General features: G+C 37.7%; 2 protein-coding genes across 7 annotated transcripts in view; one reads left to right on the forward strand and one right to left on the reverse strand.

The window, feature by feature from the left end:
* Positions 1 to 14,955, reverse strand: part of LOC149568649 (uncharacterized) — a 240,319-nt gene that overhangs the window by 165,364 nt on the left and 60,000 nt on the right. The gene's annotated exons all lie outside the window — the stretch shown is intronic.
* LOC149568650 (uncharacterized) lies at positions 11,868 to 14,361 on the forward strand. Its single transcript, XM_089821528.1, has 2 exons — positions 11,868 to 13,684; positions 13,770 to 14,361. The coding sequence occupies exons 1-2, from the start codon at positions 12,485 to 12,487 to the stop codon at positions 14,256 to 14,258; spliced, it is 1,689 nt and encodes a 562-aa protein (XP_089677654.1). The 5' UTR covers positions 11,868 to 12,484; the 3' UTR covers positions 14,259 to 14,361.

Consider the following 14,955-nt stretch of genomic DNA (forward strand, 5'->3'; position numbering starts at 1 on the left):
AAATGCTCCAACTACTATGGAATTCCCTATGTAAGAAAATGTAAAGTGTAATCGGGACCTAGGTGAGAAATAACCAAAGGTAAAACAACATAATTACACCAACACCCCCCTAAAATGCAACTTAAGGAGAAAGTATAAAAAATAACAATGCAAGATGGTTTCCTGCTGCAATCTCTCACAAACGGAGAAAGGGAGAAAACCATGAGGGAGAAAACTCCCCTTTAAAAGAGAGATGAAACCACAAGATGCTTTAAACGGTATGAAAAGAACAAAACCTCATGTTAGGAAATAGCACCCACGCCCCCCCCCCCCCCCCCCCCCCCCCTCAATAAGAGAGAAATGAGAACATGAAGCCCCCCCTCAATGCAGAATCTCCTATAAAGATGGTTCAAGATAAATGACTTACACTCCTCCATAAGAAGAAATAGATCCAACATTGCACCAAGAATGTCAAAGTGTGACAAACCCAGGTACCAATATTGATGAAAAATGGTTGAAGAATCACCTACTTATATATGATTATGATCAAGCATGGAGACACCAACAGGATCATCAACTGGATGATCACAAATGGAAGATTGGTAAATTTTGATCTTGACTAAAGGCGGGCACTAAGAGTTACAAGAGTTCCTAATTTACTAAATTTGGAAGGATTACATCATTTATGTCATCAATGACAAAGTACAAAGAAGGATGGCACTTCATATTAATTATATTTGTGTGTGCAACAAAGCTCATGTAAGAGGAAAAAACATGATTTAACAATGTCAATGTGGACATTGATTATGATGCCACCAAGGATGCCCTACAAATGACTACTGATGATGTCCTTCAATCAAAACAACTTCCCTCGCCCCCCTGGCTACTAGTTGGAAGGCATTGCAAGACAACTTTCATATGCAAATAAAATAATTATTCCCAAGGTTTGTTGTTGATTGAAAAAAATTGTTTCTTAAAATCTTATTAAAAGTTAACAAACAATTTTATTATAAAAAAATTATTAAAAAAAGGTAAGAAATTTTACATTTTATGATAAACAAAACATTAATAAAATATTAAAGAAAAATATTAGTTTTATTTTTGCAATTAAAAAAATTTATTAAAAAAATAAAGAACAAAAAGTATTTTTATTTTAGGAAAAACATGATTATAAATTTAGTAAAGAAAATAAAGTTCTATTTTTAATAAAAATTGATTAAAACATTTTATTTTAAAAAAATCAATATTTAAAAAAATCAATAATTAAAAAAATTATTAGATAAGTATTCTAACATAATTTAAACAAATTTAAAAAATTTAAAAAGCATCCATACAATAGTGCACTGTGTGGACTACACTCAATGCAAGGAATTTTTTTAGATTTTTTATAATTAAAAAAAAAACTCTATAAAAAATAAAATGCAATCTAATTCAACTGAAAAAAGTTTAATATTCAAAAATTGCACCTTTCAATTAACTTTTGTATCACCGACGGGGGAAGATTTTTTTCAAACTTTGGGTAACAATGCTTGATTTGGACAAATGAACAAGCATTTAGCTGATTTGGGCCTTGTAAGCACGATCACAAGGTCTGTTTTGGCTCAAAATGCTCAGTAATTGCAGATCGCTCCTAGGTCTTGTCCCCACATCCATACTTCAACGAGATGTAGACTTGACCTCCAATGTCTGACTTGGATGAGATAAAAGGTGATGTTGACTGAAAACAACCTTCTGACCCAATGGTGGGCTCAAATTTGGCCCAACAAGCTCTGATTTTGATCAGCAATAGAAAGCTACGAACTGCAAAACTCCAAAATTGCACCAAAATTCTCTCTAATTGCAAACCTAAGGCACTCAATGGGCTATGGTACACTGTAAGATATGGTCGAGATAGCCATGCAAGATCTAGAAGCCGAATGGAAAGCATAATAGCAAGAGAAAATACAAGAAGAATAAATTGTATTCCTATAAAGAATATAATAAAATGGATCAACTAGATTGTACCTTGGTTATGTGAACAAGGTGAGTACAGAGGAGCAAGTGAGACAATGACAAGTTTTGTTGTCTCATTACATGATAACCAAAGTGAATATGCTGCACATTCATTCTTCAAGACTTTGGCTTTCATAGTGATGTCTATGATCTTCTAGGATGACTTTTCTTGAATATGATAATATGACCTCTTTATTTGTACCCTGGAAATCCTAATAGGAGCCTGTATTGGCAAAGTATTGGGATAAATTGCATCAACATTCAGAACCAACCCTCTTTAGCTTCCTTATAAAGTATTGGAATAACTTGCAACTGTGTTCCCTACGGAATTCTTTGGTCACTAGTGCACTAGCATTCACACGGCATCATTTGATGTTAATTAGAGTCAGGAATTACATAGAGACCATGACTATGATTGCTACAATGGTTTATCATTATCTAGCTTCATCAAAGAACATTAGGTAAAACTAAAATATCAACTTAAAGAAAATGTAGCAAACCTTACCTTGAGGTATAAGTCAATGGCTTTGTAGAGCTGATCATGGGCAGGCCTACAAGAGGATGGCACAGTTTGCGAAAGATTGAAATTTTTTTTTAAGCTTAAAGGTGCACTCTTTGTCTACAGTCCATGCAAGGGAACAGTGAAAGAGCCCAAACAGGAAGGTAATAGGTACGATATCTTTATCCATAGGGAGCAGCTTCATGTCAATTTTTGTCTCTCCAACTTGTGTCATTCCTATAATCTCATTAATTGAATCTAGTATGTTGTAGTGGAACAAAACTCTATGTAATCGTCTTTCACCTTGAAGATTTTCTTTGTAACCTTGAAATGCAAAGCTACAGTCAAAGCTGTCACCAATAACTTGATTATGGCTGTCCTATTCAACTCGATTCTCTCAAGTGTTGTACCTCCCACATGCCATGGTATCATTATAGATATTAACCTATCCAACCTTGCATTACTTCATCATGCACCTTTGATCAGTAGCTGCAATTTGTAAGAAACCCAATTAAAAGATTCACTTATAGTAGAAAGTTCATATTATTGTTGTTTCATATATTATCATTATTTTTGGTGTCCATGAGAGAATAAGTTATAGTGGATGTTGGATGTTGTGAGAAGAAGTTATGCTTCCTTACTGTCATAATCTTTCTCTGTTTGTGTTGTATATTTCTGAAATATGTAGTCCATATTGTGATTCTAGGTATTTTATGGATCCTATTGATGATGCTGAAGTTCAAGGAGCCAATGTTAGGAAGTTGAAAGTCATGCGCTTGCTTGTTGTTTTGCTTGCCACCCTTGTTGTATACATAGTAGCATCTTACAAAGAAGGTAGAAGACAAGGGCGTAAGCAAAGAAGAGCCGCATGTCCTTATTATAAGCGTATTATCCATTCTAATCACACAGATTGCCATGACCAAATACACATGACTAGAGTAGCCTTCTTTCACTTGGCTGAAATTCTAAGAGAAAAAGGGAGCATTCAAGATACAGTGAACATAATATTAGAAGAACAACTTGTGATGTTCTTGCATACACTTGGCCACAAATTAAGGAATCGTAAGATTGGCCATAACTTTGGTCACTCGGGAGAGACAGTGAGTCGATACTTCCACAATGTCTTGAAGGCTATCTTAGCATTACATAAAGATTATCTTTTACAACCTACTCCAAACACTCCTCTAGCAATCACAGGGAAGGACCATTTTGATCCATTCTTCAAGGTAAACATCATAATGACATGTATTTCTTTGCTATATTATCAATAATATTAATATGTATTGGCTAATACTATTTATTTTTACAGGATTGTACTGGTGCACTTGATGGAACCCCCATGTGCCAGTTACTATTGAAGTGGAAAACCAAGCAAAATATCATGATAGAAAAAGGCAACTTGTCACAAAATTAGGTGTTTGTTCATTTGACTATAAGTTTCAATACATTCTTGCTGGTTGGGAAGGGTCTACTGCAGATAGTCGGGTGCTTCTTCGGCTCTCTCTAGAGAAGATCCACTTGTGGTTCCTCCTGGTATATTAATTCATATTTTATATGATTGTTTGATATCTAAACTTCTATGATATATTTTGACTATAATGTTTTTTCTATTTGCGTAGGAAAATTTTTTTAATTTGATGTCAGATACCCAAATGTACCTAGGTTTCTTGCTCCATATTGTTGTACTCGTTACCACCTAAAAGATTTTTGTAGAGCGAACCCAATCAGCTGTCCTCAAGAGTTATTTAACCATCAACACTCCTCTCTTAAGAATGTAATAGAGCGTACATTTGGTATTTTGAAGCAACGATTTCCTATCCTTAAGCATGCGACAACCTATAATATCATGACCCAAACAAAGATTGTATTAGCATGCACCATACTATACAATTTCATTACGATGGAGGAGGGTGTTCCATCCAAAGTGGAATTAGAAGACAATGATGGTCGTGCTCCGATAAATGTGTCAATTCTTGAGACTTATGGGATGAATCAACGAGATAGAGATGACTAGACAAAATTTCGAGATGAAATAGCTCGAAGGATGTGGGACGACTACAACTCTCGCACTTAATTGTACCACAAAACATGAACATTTATTTGCACTTAAATAGAGGCAGGGAAATTTACTATGACATACAATATGGATCTGCTTAAATTACCTTGACATTTGTTGTGTTTAAGAAATATTTATATGAAGATTTGATATGAGTAGTTTTTTATTTGTATTATCTAAGTTTGATGCATGTTTGAAGGGGATGTAAGCGTGTTGTACTATCTTCTCAATAAATTTTGTTATATTTCAATTCTAGAACAATAGATTGTCATCTATATTGTCATCTGTGTTGATAAACAGATTTGTTCTTTTTTTATTATGACTCTTGAATGCCCAAATTAAGAACAATATCTGATTACAAGCAGTTGAAAAGCCACTTCTAGATAGATTGGCCTTTCTCTGAATTAATAGGTACAGCTCCCTATGGTGGATTTGCAATGAATTATGTTTTATTCCTAAACTAATATGGGGGTGTGTTCTTGACCTGAGAACAGAAGAGGTAAAACTGAGCCAGACCTAAACAGGATCTAACTCACGCAGAAAAAGATTTATCAGGAATTGATTAAGTTTATGAACCCACACATCTTATGAGCTCACAAAGATTAATAGCATAACAACTAATACTGAACTGAATTAACTAGGATCTGAACTACACAGAAGAAGATGTTAACTAAAATGGAAAAACATTTAAGGGATTCCTCTTTGAACATGCAATGACACTACTTATCACATCCGTCCACTGCCTTGAAACAAGGGAATGAAACTCCATTCTTTCCTTGCTTCAATCCAGACAAAAGAGAAAACATGTAACTACAACTAACAAAAATGGAACAGAAAATAGTTGATACAAAATACCATTCAATTGACTCTGCAACATCAAGTACTTCATACCAAAAATTTGCCGGCCTTTTATTAATCTTTTAATTTCATACATATAGGATTCTGAGATGACCGTTACAATAGAAGTTCAATCAGTTCATCTCCTCAAAGAATGACAAATGGCAAGAAACCAGTTTGTCATATTGCAATAATTACATAAGAAAGTGAAAAGAGGGCGGAATGTGAATCACTTCGTCTTCTTCCCCTTTTCTACTTTTGTTCTATAGGCCTTAGTGGCAACTATGATTGGGATTAGCTCTTCATGCCTAGGCACGTGTATGTTGGTGTATCTCAAAAGCCACTTAGAATGTTCCCTGCCCAACTCCTTCACAGCATTCAATTGATTTGGCAATTCCTTCATGGCCACGTGTATGCATTCGTTGAGTTTCTGGAGTTCCGCAACTCTGTTTTGATTATTGGAAGATACATCAGTTAGACTATCTAAAAATTTGGAGAAATTCTCCTTCATGACATTTACCCCAATGAGTGCTTTCCCTTGGCCTCTAGTCTATGAATCTATATGTAGTCCCCTCATGAGTTCAAATCCTCTGTCTTGAGTCTTGTTCACTTTATCCTCTATTTCCTTAAGTCCTTTTTTTGCTAATAAGATCATCTCTGACTTGAACTGCATGCTCTGAAGCCATTTAAATAGAGGTTCCTCTCCCTTTGGCAAGATTTTTGCTTCAAAGGCTTCCTTTGCCTTCATTTGAATGATCATCTTCAGAAGAGAGATACAATCGTCGCTCTTCGCTCTTTCTCCGGCCAGAGTACTGCTATTTGCTAAGATGTTATCCTTCTCTGTTTCTAATCTTAAGATAACATTGCCAATTTGTTCTATAATAGCAACTCCCTCTAATTTGAGCTTCCCAATCCAGTCTTTACCAATTTGGCCAAAGTGCCTATCTTCCTAAAGTTGAGAGATAAGGGCTTGAACTTCGGCAGCAGTAGGATTTCTTGTTATTGATACTCCGGAGATAGTTGCCAATGGAGTGACCAATTTTCTGATGAATCTGTTCAACTCTTCTATCTCAGCCTTCATCCTAGCTATTGACAACTTCAGGTTTTCCAATTGTCCCTCAATTACTTCATTGGTTGACTTCCACAAGCCAACCTTGGTGTCATGTCTGGCCCCTCCAAGGTCCATCGAGTGCAGAGTAAAATCATCAATAGTCATATCTTCAATTCTTCCTTCTTTGTTGGGCTTGGCTATCTCCATTGTTAGGTGCCCTGTTTCTGGATCTTGCCCAAGTATAGACAAAGTTTTCTGCTTCTTTACCTTGGTTAATGCAAATCCAGAACGAACTACAAGGGATATGGTATCCTTAGCAAGGGCGCTTTCATCTTTCCTTTTTCTCTTTCTCTCCAGAGTATCCTCTAACTAGGAATCAGTGCCTATCACCTTGAAGGTCGTCCCAAGTGAATCTATGCTAAACATCTTCTTCTTGACTGGAGTGATAGCCATCATAGTTGAAGAGAAGGGATTCTTTGGGGCCTAAGAAATGAGTTTGGAAGAGCTCTGGCCTTTCTCCACCTCTGAGATTCTCTTCATTGCCTCATCAAATTCAGTAGATTCACTGCTACTGCTCTTTCCATCTCCCAAATCTACTATCTGTATTGGGGAGCCACTTGGTTGCAAAAGTGTAGTACTTACTGGAAGAACTGGGCTATGATGAGGAGAGGGGACTGGTGTAACATGAGGAGAGGGAACTGGTGTAACATGAGGAGAGGGAACTAAGGTAACAACACTATCCTTTGGCTCCTTCGCATTCTTCTCCTCAGCATCAGTTTGGGTTCCAATAATCGGGAGGGATCCATCATGACACGTCTTAGCTATGGGAATGCTCTTGTCTAGAGGCTAGTCACCTCCTCCTGAAGGTTGAGTCAGTCCTTGAGTGATAGCTAGTGTTACGCCTGGTGTAGCACTCTGGGAGGAAGAGGGAGTTGTAGTTGCTGGAGAAGCTTGAGTGGCTGTGCCCTTACTCCGGCTTCTTTTGGTTGTCCATTCGACCCACTTCCCAATTCTTTTGATGATTCGGGCCATCATAGTGTCTAAATCTTCCTCAGCATCCTCATAAGGCTCCGAACTGATAGGAGTGTTTCTTAACTTAGTCAGATATGTATTACTATACATATATTGCCCATCATCCTCCAATCCTTCTGTTATCGGTAAAATTATAAAACAGCTGACGGGTAGATTAGCATGTAGTCGGTAATTTTTATGTAGCCGACGGGCCCCTTCGAAAAGGTTCTTCAGTAAGGTATATGTACAACTTTGGATCATAGTTGTAATCATCATTGTAAGCACTATGTAATCTCTTTGGCATATATGTGAATAATAAAAGGAGTACTGCTGTTACCTGTTCTTGTTTATTGTCTGTATGCATTAATCTATTTACCCCATACGGTAAACATTTGTCCCCATTCAACATTATGATTAATATTATATGTTTTTATTTGCTCCACTACGAGCCTGGTGAAAGCACGATCTCGACTTTCAAATTCATCTTTACAATCCGCCCAATAGTCTTCAATAGTGGTAATGTGTTTGATCACACTCCCAATCTGCAACACATCCCTAGCATATCCATTTGGATCAAACATAGGTCTCAAGACCTCATACATTTCCAATTTGTATTTCATCTCGAACACTTCGAGCATATTCTTTGCATCAGAGCGGGACTCGCAACTGTAAGCTCCTACTTTCATAGGGAACTCATATCCCTTCTTCTTCAAGCTTCCGCTTAGCACATTCACCTGGACTGCCTACCTCACGATCTCTATCAGCACAATCATGTAGTTCGAATACCTGGGCAGCTTCAAGGGGAATCCATCGAAAGTTGCAAGACGCAAATATGAGAAAGATGAGAACTGGATAAAATAGCTTCCAAATTGACTAATAGCTACCATTGCCTCCGGACTAAATCTCCTCTCCAAGCATCCTTGGAGTTCCCTGCAAATTCTCATTGTGAATGCATCATTAACTTTGACATACTCTGCATAACTATTTTGCAATTGCAAACATGGATAGAACTCATAACACTTCACATCATCAGGGAAGTTTTCTATTCTTGGAAGGCCCGGCCATAACTGTAGAGATGCTAGCATGTAAATTAGAAAGGAAGACATATAGAAAGTGTTGTAAAACTTCATAGCGCTGAGAGCATTGGAAATATTTTCACTTACCTCATGAGCCCAATCAATATATTGCGTATCTGAACAAATAACTTGTACCAAAAAGAAATACTGTTCAACAAATTTTAGAGCTTCTACATCACCTTTCAGTTTATGCAGGAGAACTAGAATATCTACAATCTCAGGTTTGAGATTAGTACCAAATAAAGTTTTGGGGACCTTACTCTTGGCGCTCCGCGGCTTTTGAAACCAGCACTGCATAATTTCCTTCCTCCACACCATCTTCTTTGCGGAGAACTCAAAGACTGCTCCTACTGTCAAGTCTGAACACTCCTCCTGTTCTGGAACTCGGAGGCAATTCACCACAGTTTGCCTATCAATGGAGATTAATACTGTATGATCAGGTAACACAATTTGTCTGGTATCCAGATTGTAGTGATTTATGCATTCATAAATCAATTCTGGAGCTTGGACTGCCACCGGGAAACCAGCTGCCTCTACTAGTCCACTTCCTCGGAGCTTCTCAGTTATGGGATGAATCGGCTCCGACTTTAGCCTCCTTTGGAAATCTTGCATATCATAAAAACGGAGTGAAGTATCCATGAAATTCTGCAATGTGGACTTAATTCCATTTAGCCCATCAAAACCCACAAACTTGGTTGCCATTCTATTTGAGAATGAAGTAAATTGAAATTTCGAATCTAGATGAAGAACAAGATATTGAATTCGCAAATACAGACTATTTGAAAGCGTTGTGCAATTTAACAAAATAGCAGTTCAAGAAAAGGCGGTAGTTTGAATAACTATTATGTTTTCATCTATATAGGAGTCTCAATTCATCCATTGATCTTCAAGATTTGCACCACACGAATGAATTAAAGGATAAATCCTTTGAAACGGTAAATGTGGGAGCTCTAACGGATATTTCAATGTCTTTTCACTGTTTCCGTTGGCCCAATGGTAACTTTCCTTTCTTTCATACTTACTTTTCTATTTCCCATTAAGTTTCGAAGAATTAGGAACAAAGTACCCCATAAGGAAATATCCGCCTAATTAAATTCCACTCAGTATACCTTTTCCGCAATGGTTAGATTGTTTCCATTATCATCTTAAGATGTTTTGTGTGTAATTTGTGGGCCCAATCCGTTTACAAAGTTGATTTTCTCTTGAATGCAGAAAATCGTTCTCATGAGTTGAAAACCCGCCAAGGAGAAGACGATTCTCATTTTTCCATCCAGGCTTTCCTTTAAACTTTGTCTTTTGAGTTAATATTTCCTTTGGGTTTAGAAAGGCTTAAAAGGACTGCAAAAGTCGAAAGGGGGCTCACTTTCTCGTTTCTTTCCTTTACAACTACCTTTGGCGGAAAACGGACTTCATGGGTCAAAAGCCCACCAAGGACAAGTTAGTTTTGAGTTTTCTGAATAAGATGATTCTAAGCGTTATAATGAATCTTGAATGTCTCCCAAGGTAGAATATGGTAGTGAAAATAGGGATTTTCCATAAGATAGCTCATTATCTTCTTACATCGATCTGTGAGCCTCATTTGTTGCTCTTTGCGGGAAATCGCCTTCATGGGTAGAAAACCCGCTAATGAGAAGGCGATACTCATTTTTCCACAAGCTTCCTTCTTTCATCAAAAACATGATAAGCTGCGAACAAGCCTAGCTTTGTGAATAACTTTTGCATCTTGTAAGAATCCCCATTGAATTAGGTACTAAGCTACCCGTAAACTCGCAACATCAAGGAAAACCACCCAGCCATAAAATGTGAGAGAAGGGAAAGATGAAAAATCCAATGGAGACTCTTTTCACCTAAGAGGAATTAAAACTAGACCTAGACAAACTTAGGCTTAACTGAGACACAAAATTTTCCACTTTTGCAAAATGGTTACAGGGTGAAAAGTAGAGGCAACAATCTGTATATGGAAATTTGATGTATGTTTGAAGGGGATGTCTGTATTATTCTTTGATGTATGTTAACCATAGTTTAAAAAAACGCAGATAAATCGCCGAAATCGCGAGTTCTCGCGTGTTATTTGCAGAGCCGTTAAAAACGAGCAAAAAATCGTCGGCGGATAATGGATTAATATCGCCGCGAGTAAAACACATGATACCGCATAAAATCGCGGGTTTTTCTAGCGAAAATCGGTCGCCACAGTCAACGCATGAAGTCGTCGACTTTTTCGCCATGTCGTGACTCCGTTTTAGGGTTTTTCGGGCTCATTAAAATGCCTTTTCAACTACGATCTCTCCCGCGGTAAACCCTAACCTTCACCTGCGACTTTCAGTGCGATTTGAACAACATTTGACGGTGACCTGCGATTTCAAGTTTGGACTCGATTTGGAGTGCGATTTGGAATTTGGACTGTGATTTCAATGTACAATTTTCTATCTGATTCTATCTAAAAAAATTCTCATAGCTGATTTTAATTTTGGTACATGCTATTTCGGATTTCCAACGTATGTGATTGCAGTAGTAGAAGATATCGCCCTAAGAATCAAGTTTTGCTTTACACTAGTATACTGATATACCAAGATATAAATAAGATATACTGATCCTATTATTGGTATATCTTGATTCTGATATCAGTATGATATCAGTAGCATTTCATATTATTGGTAATTTGGTATATCTTGATACTCATCCTTACACTAGTATGCCTTGGCAATGTAAATTATAATTTTTACATGCAAAAGCATACTGATCCGAATTACAACGATCTGATGATGTGCTCTACGGAGGTGGGTTGAAACCTGAGGTGTTGTGACTTGATGATTTTCCCATGTAGAAGAATTATCACTTAAGTTATTGTGCTGTGATATTTTCACCATTTAGGTTCAGGAGTTCGGAGACACATTAGTAACATCAACATGCACTTTCCTGAGGAATTAGGAAGAAAATATATTATATTGTACCACCATTAAGAGTTGAGAAACAAATTGTCAACATGTATTACAATTATCATTCAATTCCATCTTCATTATTAAAATTCAGATCATTCTCCTAGTCCCGATTACTATTCTTTTACCATTATAGATTGTGGAAGGAAATAAAGTTAGTATCAGGATTGTTTAACATTCTTTAAATTGTTCCATCTTGAATGGCATGTTCTTGTTGCCAGAAAATTGAATTATGATTTCCATTATTGACATTAATAAGGTCCTACTGTGGCCAGAGGATTGTGAACCAGTGGAACTACATCAGGCAGTGGACAATCACTCTAGCACCATTAGCCTTTAGAACTGTTACAGGTATATTGAGGAAGGTTCATGCCAACCTATGGAGAATGACATTTAATTGGAATTGTGTGTCTGTTATTTTTTTGACTTGTTCAGGTTATATTGACAAGAAATGAACCTCAAATTAAATAGAAAGATGTTTGATTAGCTTAGGAAAGGTCAAAGACTCAAAGATACTCTCTTATCAGTTGGGGAAGTAATAGTATAATAGTTGAAACTTGAAACTAGGAAATGGAATGCTAGTTAGAAATTTAGAATAGCTGCATATTATACCAGGGTTATCTAAATCTCCTATGGAGTTTTCCATAGGTGAAGAATCTCTAGAAAGTTTGTCTTGAAACAAAAAAACATTAAATTGTCACCTTGTAAGAACCTGACTAATAATTTTAATCGAGGGAAAGTGGGAAACCAGTAGGTATCTGAAGCTCTAAATCATTCTATGTTTGTTTTGTATTTTGAATCTTTGACTCTATGTTTGTTTTGTTTTCTATCTAAAGTGCATAACTCGTGTGCTAGTTAACTCTATCTGTTATGTGCCACTGCTTCTATCTTTATTGATTGATCTGATTTTTCGTTTTTGTACAGTGGACTTGTGTGTGTCACTGAAACAGGATGACTGGTGGTGGCAGAGCAAAGGAACCTTTATGGAAACATAGTATCCCAGGAGCAAACAAAGGAGATATCTAGTGTATCCATTGCTTTAAATGCATGACTTCAGGTATAAGCCGATTGAAATATCATCTTGCAAAAATTCCATGCAATGATATTACACCGTGTCTAGAGTGTCCAGAAGAGGCTACAAGAGAGGCTATGGCAAGCCTTCAAAAATATGCACAAAGTAAGGCAGCAAAAAAGAGGATATTCGAGGCCATGGCAGCCCCAATGGGGACTTTTAGTTCTACAAGATCACAAACAGGTGGAGAAAGTTCTTCTTCTATTGGGCCTCGGATACGAGGATCGGAAAGTGTGAGTGGGTCTTTAGCAGATTTTTGGGTTCCACGTAACACTCCTGGTGCTCAACCCGGCTTACTAGGTACTGCATGGAACAAAGAGATGCACGAAAAGACAAAAGTGGCAATCATGAGATTTTGGGTCCAGAATGATCTTTCCTTCAATGCTTTATGCAGTCCATATTGGGATCAAGTGGTAACTTCCATTTCTTTGTCTGGTAAGGGGTTCAAGTCCTCAACTCCCTATGAGGTGAGTGGGCCGTTGTTAGATGACGAAGTAAGAAACATTCATCAACTTGTGGAAGAGCAAAGAAGAGTTTGGGAACATAAAGGTTGCACTATTATCTCTAATGGGTGGACTGATGGCAGGAATAGGACGCTCATCAACTTTCTAGTTGCTTCAGGGGGGCAGTTGGTATTTCTAAAATCAGTTGATGCCTCTAATCAAGTGAAAAATGCTGAAAATTTGTGTAACATGTTGGAGGAGGTGGTAATAGAAGTGGGAGTGGCTAATGTCATCCAAATTGTGACTGATAATGCAGTTGCATATGTGGCAGCCGGTAGACTTCTGATGGAGAGACATCCCACATTGTTTTGGAGCCCTTGTGCTGCCCATTGTCTCAACTTGCTTCTTGAGGATCTAGGGAAATTGAGCTGGGTGGAGAAGGTGGTTGAAGATGGCAGGAATATTGCGAAGTACATCTACAATCATACATGGGTCTTGAGTCTTATGAGAAAGCACACTAGTGGTAAGGATCTTGTACGAGCAGGGGTCACACGCTTTGCTACTAATTTTCTAAATTTGCAAAGCATATCAGAGACATTGTTAGACCCTAGGCGCATGTTTCTTGATAAGAAATGGTTGGAGAGTCCTTATGCCAAGAAGCCTGAAGCAGAGAAGATTGTGAGGATTGTGTTTGATGGTAGCTTTGAAAAGCTAATGGAGGAGACCCTCAAAGTAAGTTTTCAAATCTTAATTGATGATTAGAATTTAATTTTGAAATATTTTCATTGGCTGATTTTGTATGTTTTATTATGTCTAGGTATCAAAGCCGTTGGTGAAGGTTCTGCGAATTGTGGATGGGGATAAAAACCCCATGGGGTTTCTATATGAGGCTATGGATAGCGCAAAAGAGGCCATTCAGCACTTGTATAGGTCAAATGAGACAAAATATAGACCCATATGGAACATCATTGATCGTAGGTGGAACCGACAACTCCACCAACACATTCATGCAGCTGCCTACTACTTGAACCCCAAGTACTATTTCTCCGACACTTTTAAAGCAGATGCAGAGGTTCAAATTGGCTTGGACACATGTATTCGAAGATTGGTTGTTGATACGGACCTCCGAGACATCATACTTGATGAGTTGCAGAGCTACAAAAGGGAAGAGGGGCCATTATTCTCTTCTCCTGATTGCAAGCGTAGGAGATACACCTTGCAACCAGGTAAAAAAGAACTTGCGTTTACTTTTATCATACCATTTATTTTGCTTGTGAAGTTTATTGGAAGTTTTACCGCATCATAAATGATTTTTTTAAACCTTGCAGATCTGTGGTGGGAAGATTATGGTGCCACAACGCCTAATCTTCGACAGCTTGCCATCCGAATTTTATCGCAGCCTTGTAGTGCTTCTGGCTACGAGAGAAATTGGAGTACTTTTCAAAACATACACACAAAGAAACGTAATAGGTTGACTCAAAAACGCCTAAATGACTTGGTCTATGTGAAGTACAAACTTCTCTTGCACGAGAAGAAGGTGAAAGGGAAAACTTCATGTGCAGCACTAGACTTGGATGACATTGATCCATATTCAGCAGATTGGATTGCTCCTCCTGATGGTGAGGGTGCAGATGAGGATGTGGGCGAACCTTTATTGACAGATGAGCAGCTAGCTGAGTTTGAGATGGAGGCAGATGACTGGGATGCAGATGTAGCAGCACGTGAGGTGGAACCTGAGCTTGGCCATCCATCAGAGGCTTCTGTGGAGCATGAGGCATCTACTAGGGCCCCTGTTGAGGATGTTGCTACGGCAACTACTTCAACACCACTCAACCAGCAGCAGCGATCTTTTTTGAGTTTTACTCGTAGACGCAATTTATGATTGCTACTTTTAGTTTTCATTGATACTAAAACTTGAACTTAATATGTATTCAGAAGTTGTTATTTCAAACTTTCATGGAGTTTGATTGCTATATGTATTGAACTTATCTATATTTTGATGT

This window comes from Cupressus sempervirens, chromosome 3 (assembly GCF_028749045.1).
Source record: "Cupressus sempervirens isolate cs-2001-9-10 chromosome 3, ASM2874904v1, whole genome shotgun sequence".
NCBI classification, from domain to species: Eukaryota; Viridiplantae; Streptophyta; class Pinopsida; order Cupressales; family Cupressaceae; genus Cupressus; species Cupressus sempervirens.

Excerpts from the sequence above, each read along its gene's own strand:
- LOC149568650 (XM_089821528.1), top strand. The coding sequence starts at position 12,485 with ATGACTTCAGGTATAAGCCGATTGAAATATCATCTTGCAAAAATTCCA. Across the intron at positions 13,685-13,769 it reads TAATGGAGGAGACCCTCAAA|GTATCAAAGCCGTTGGTGAA; the intron begins GTAAGTTTTCAA and ends TATTATGTCTAG.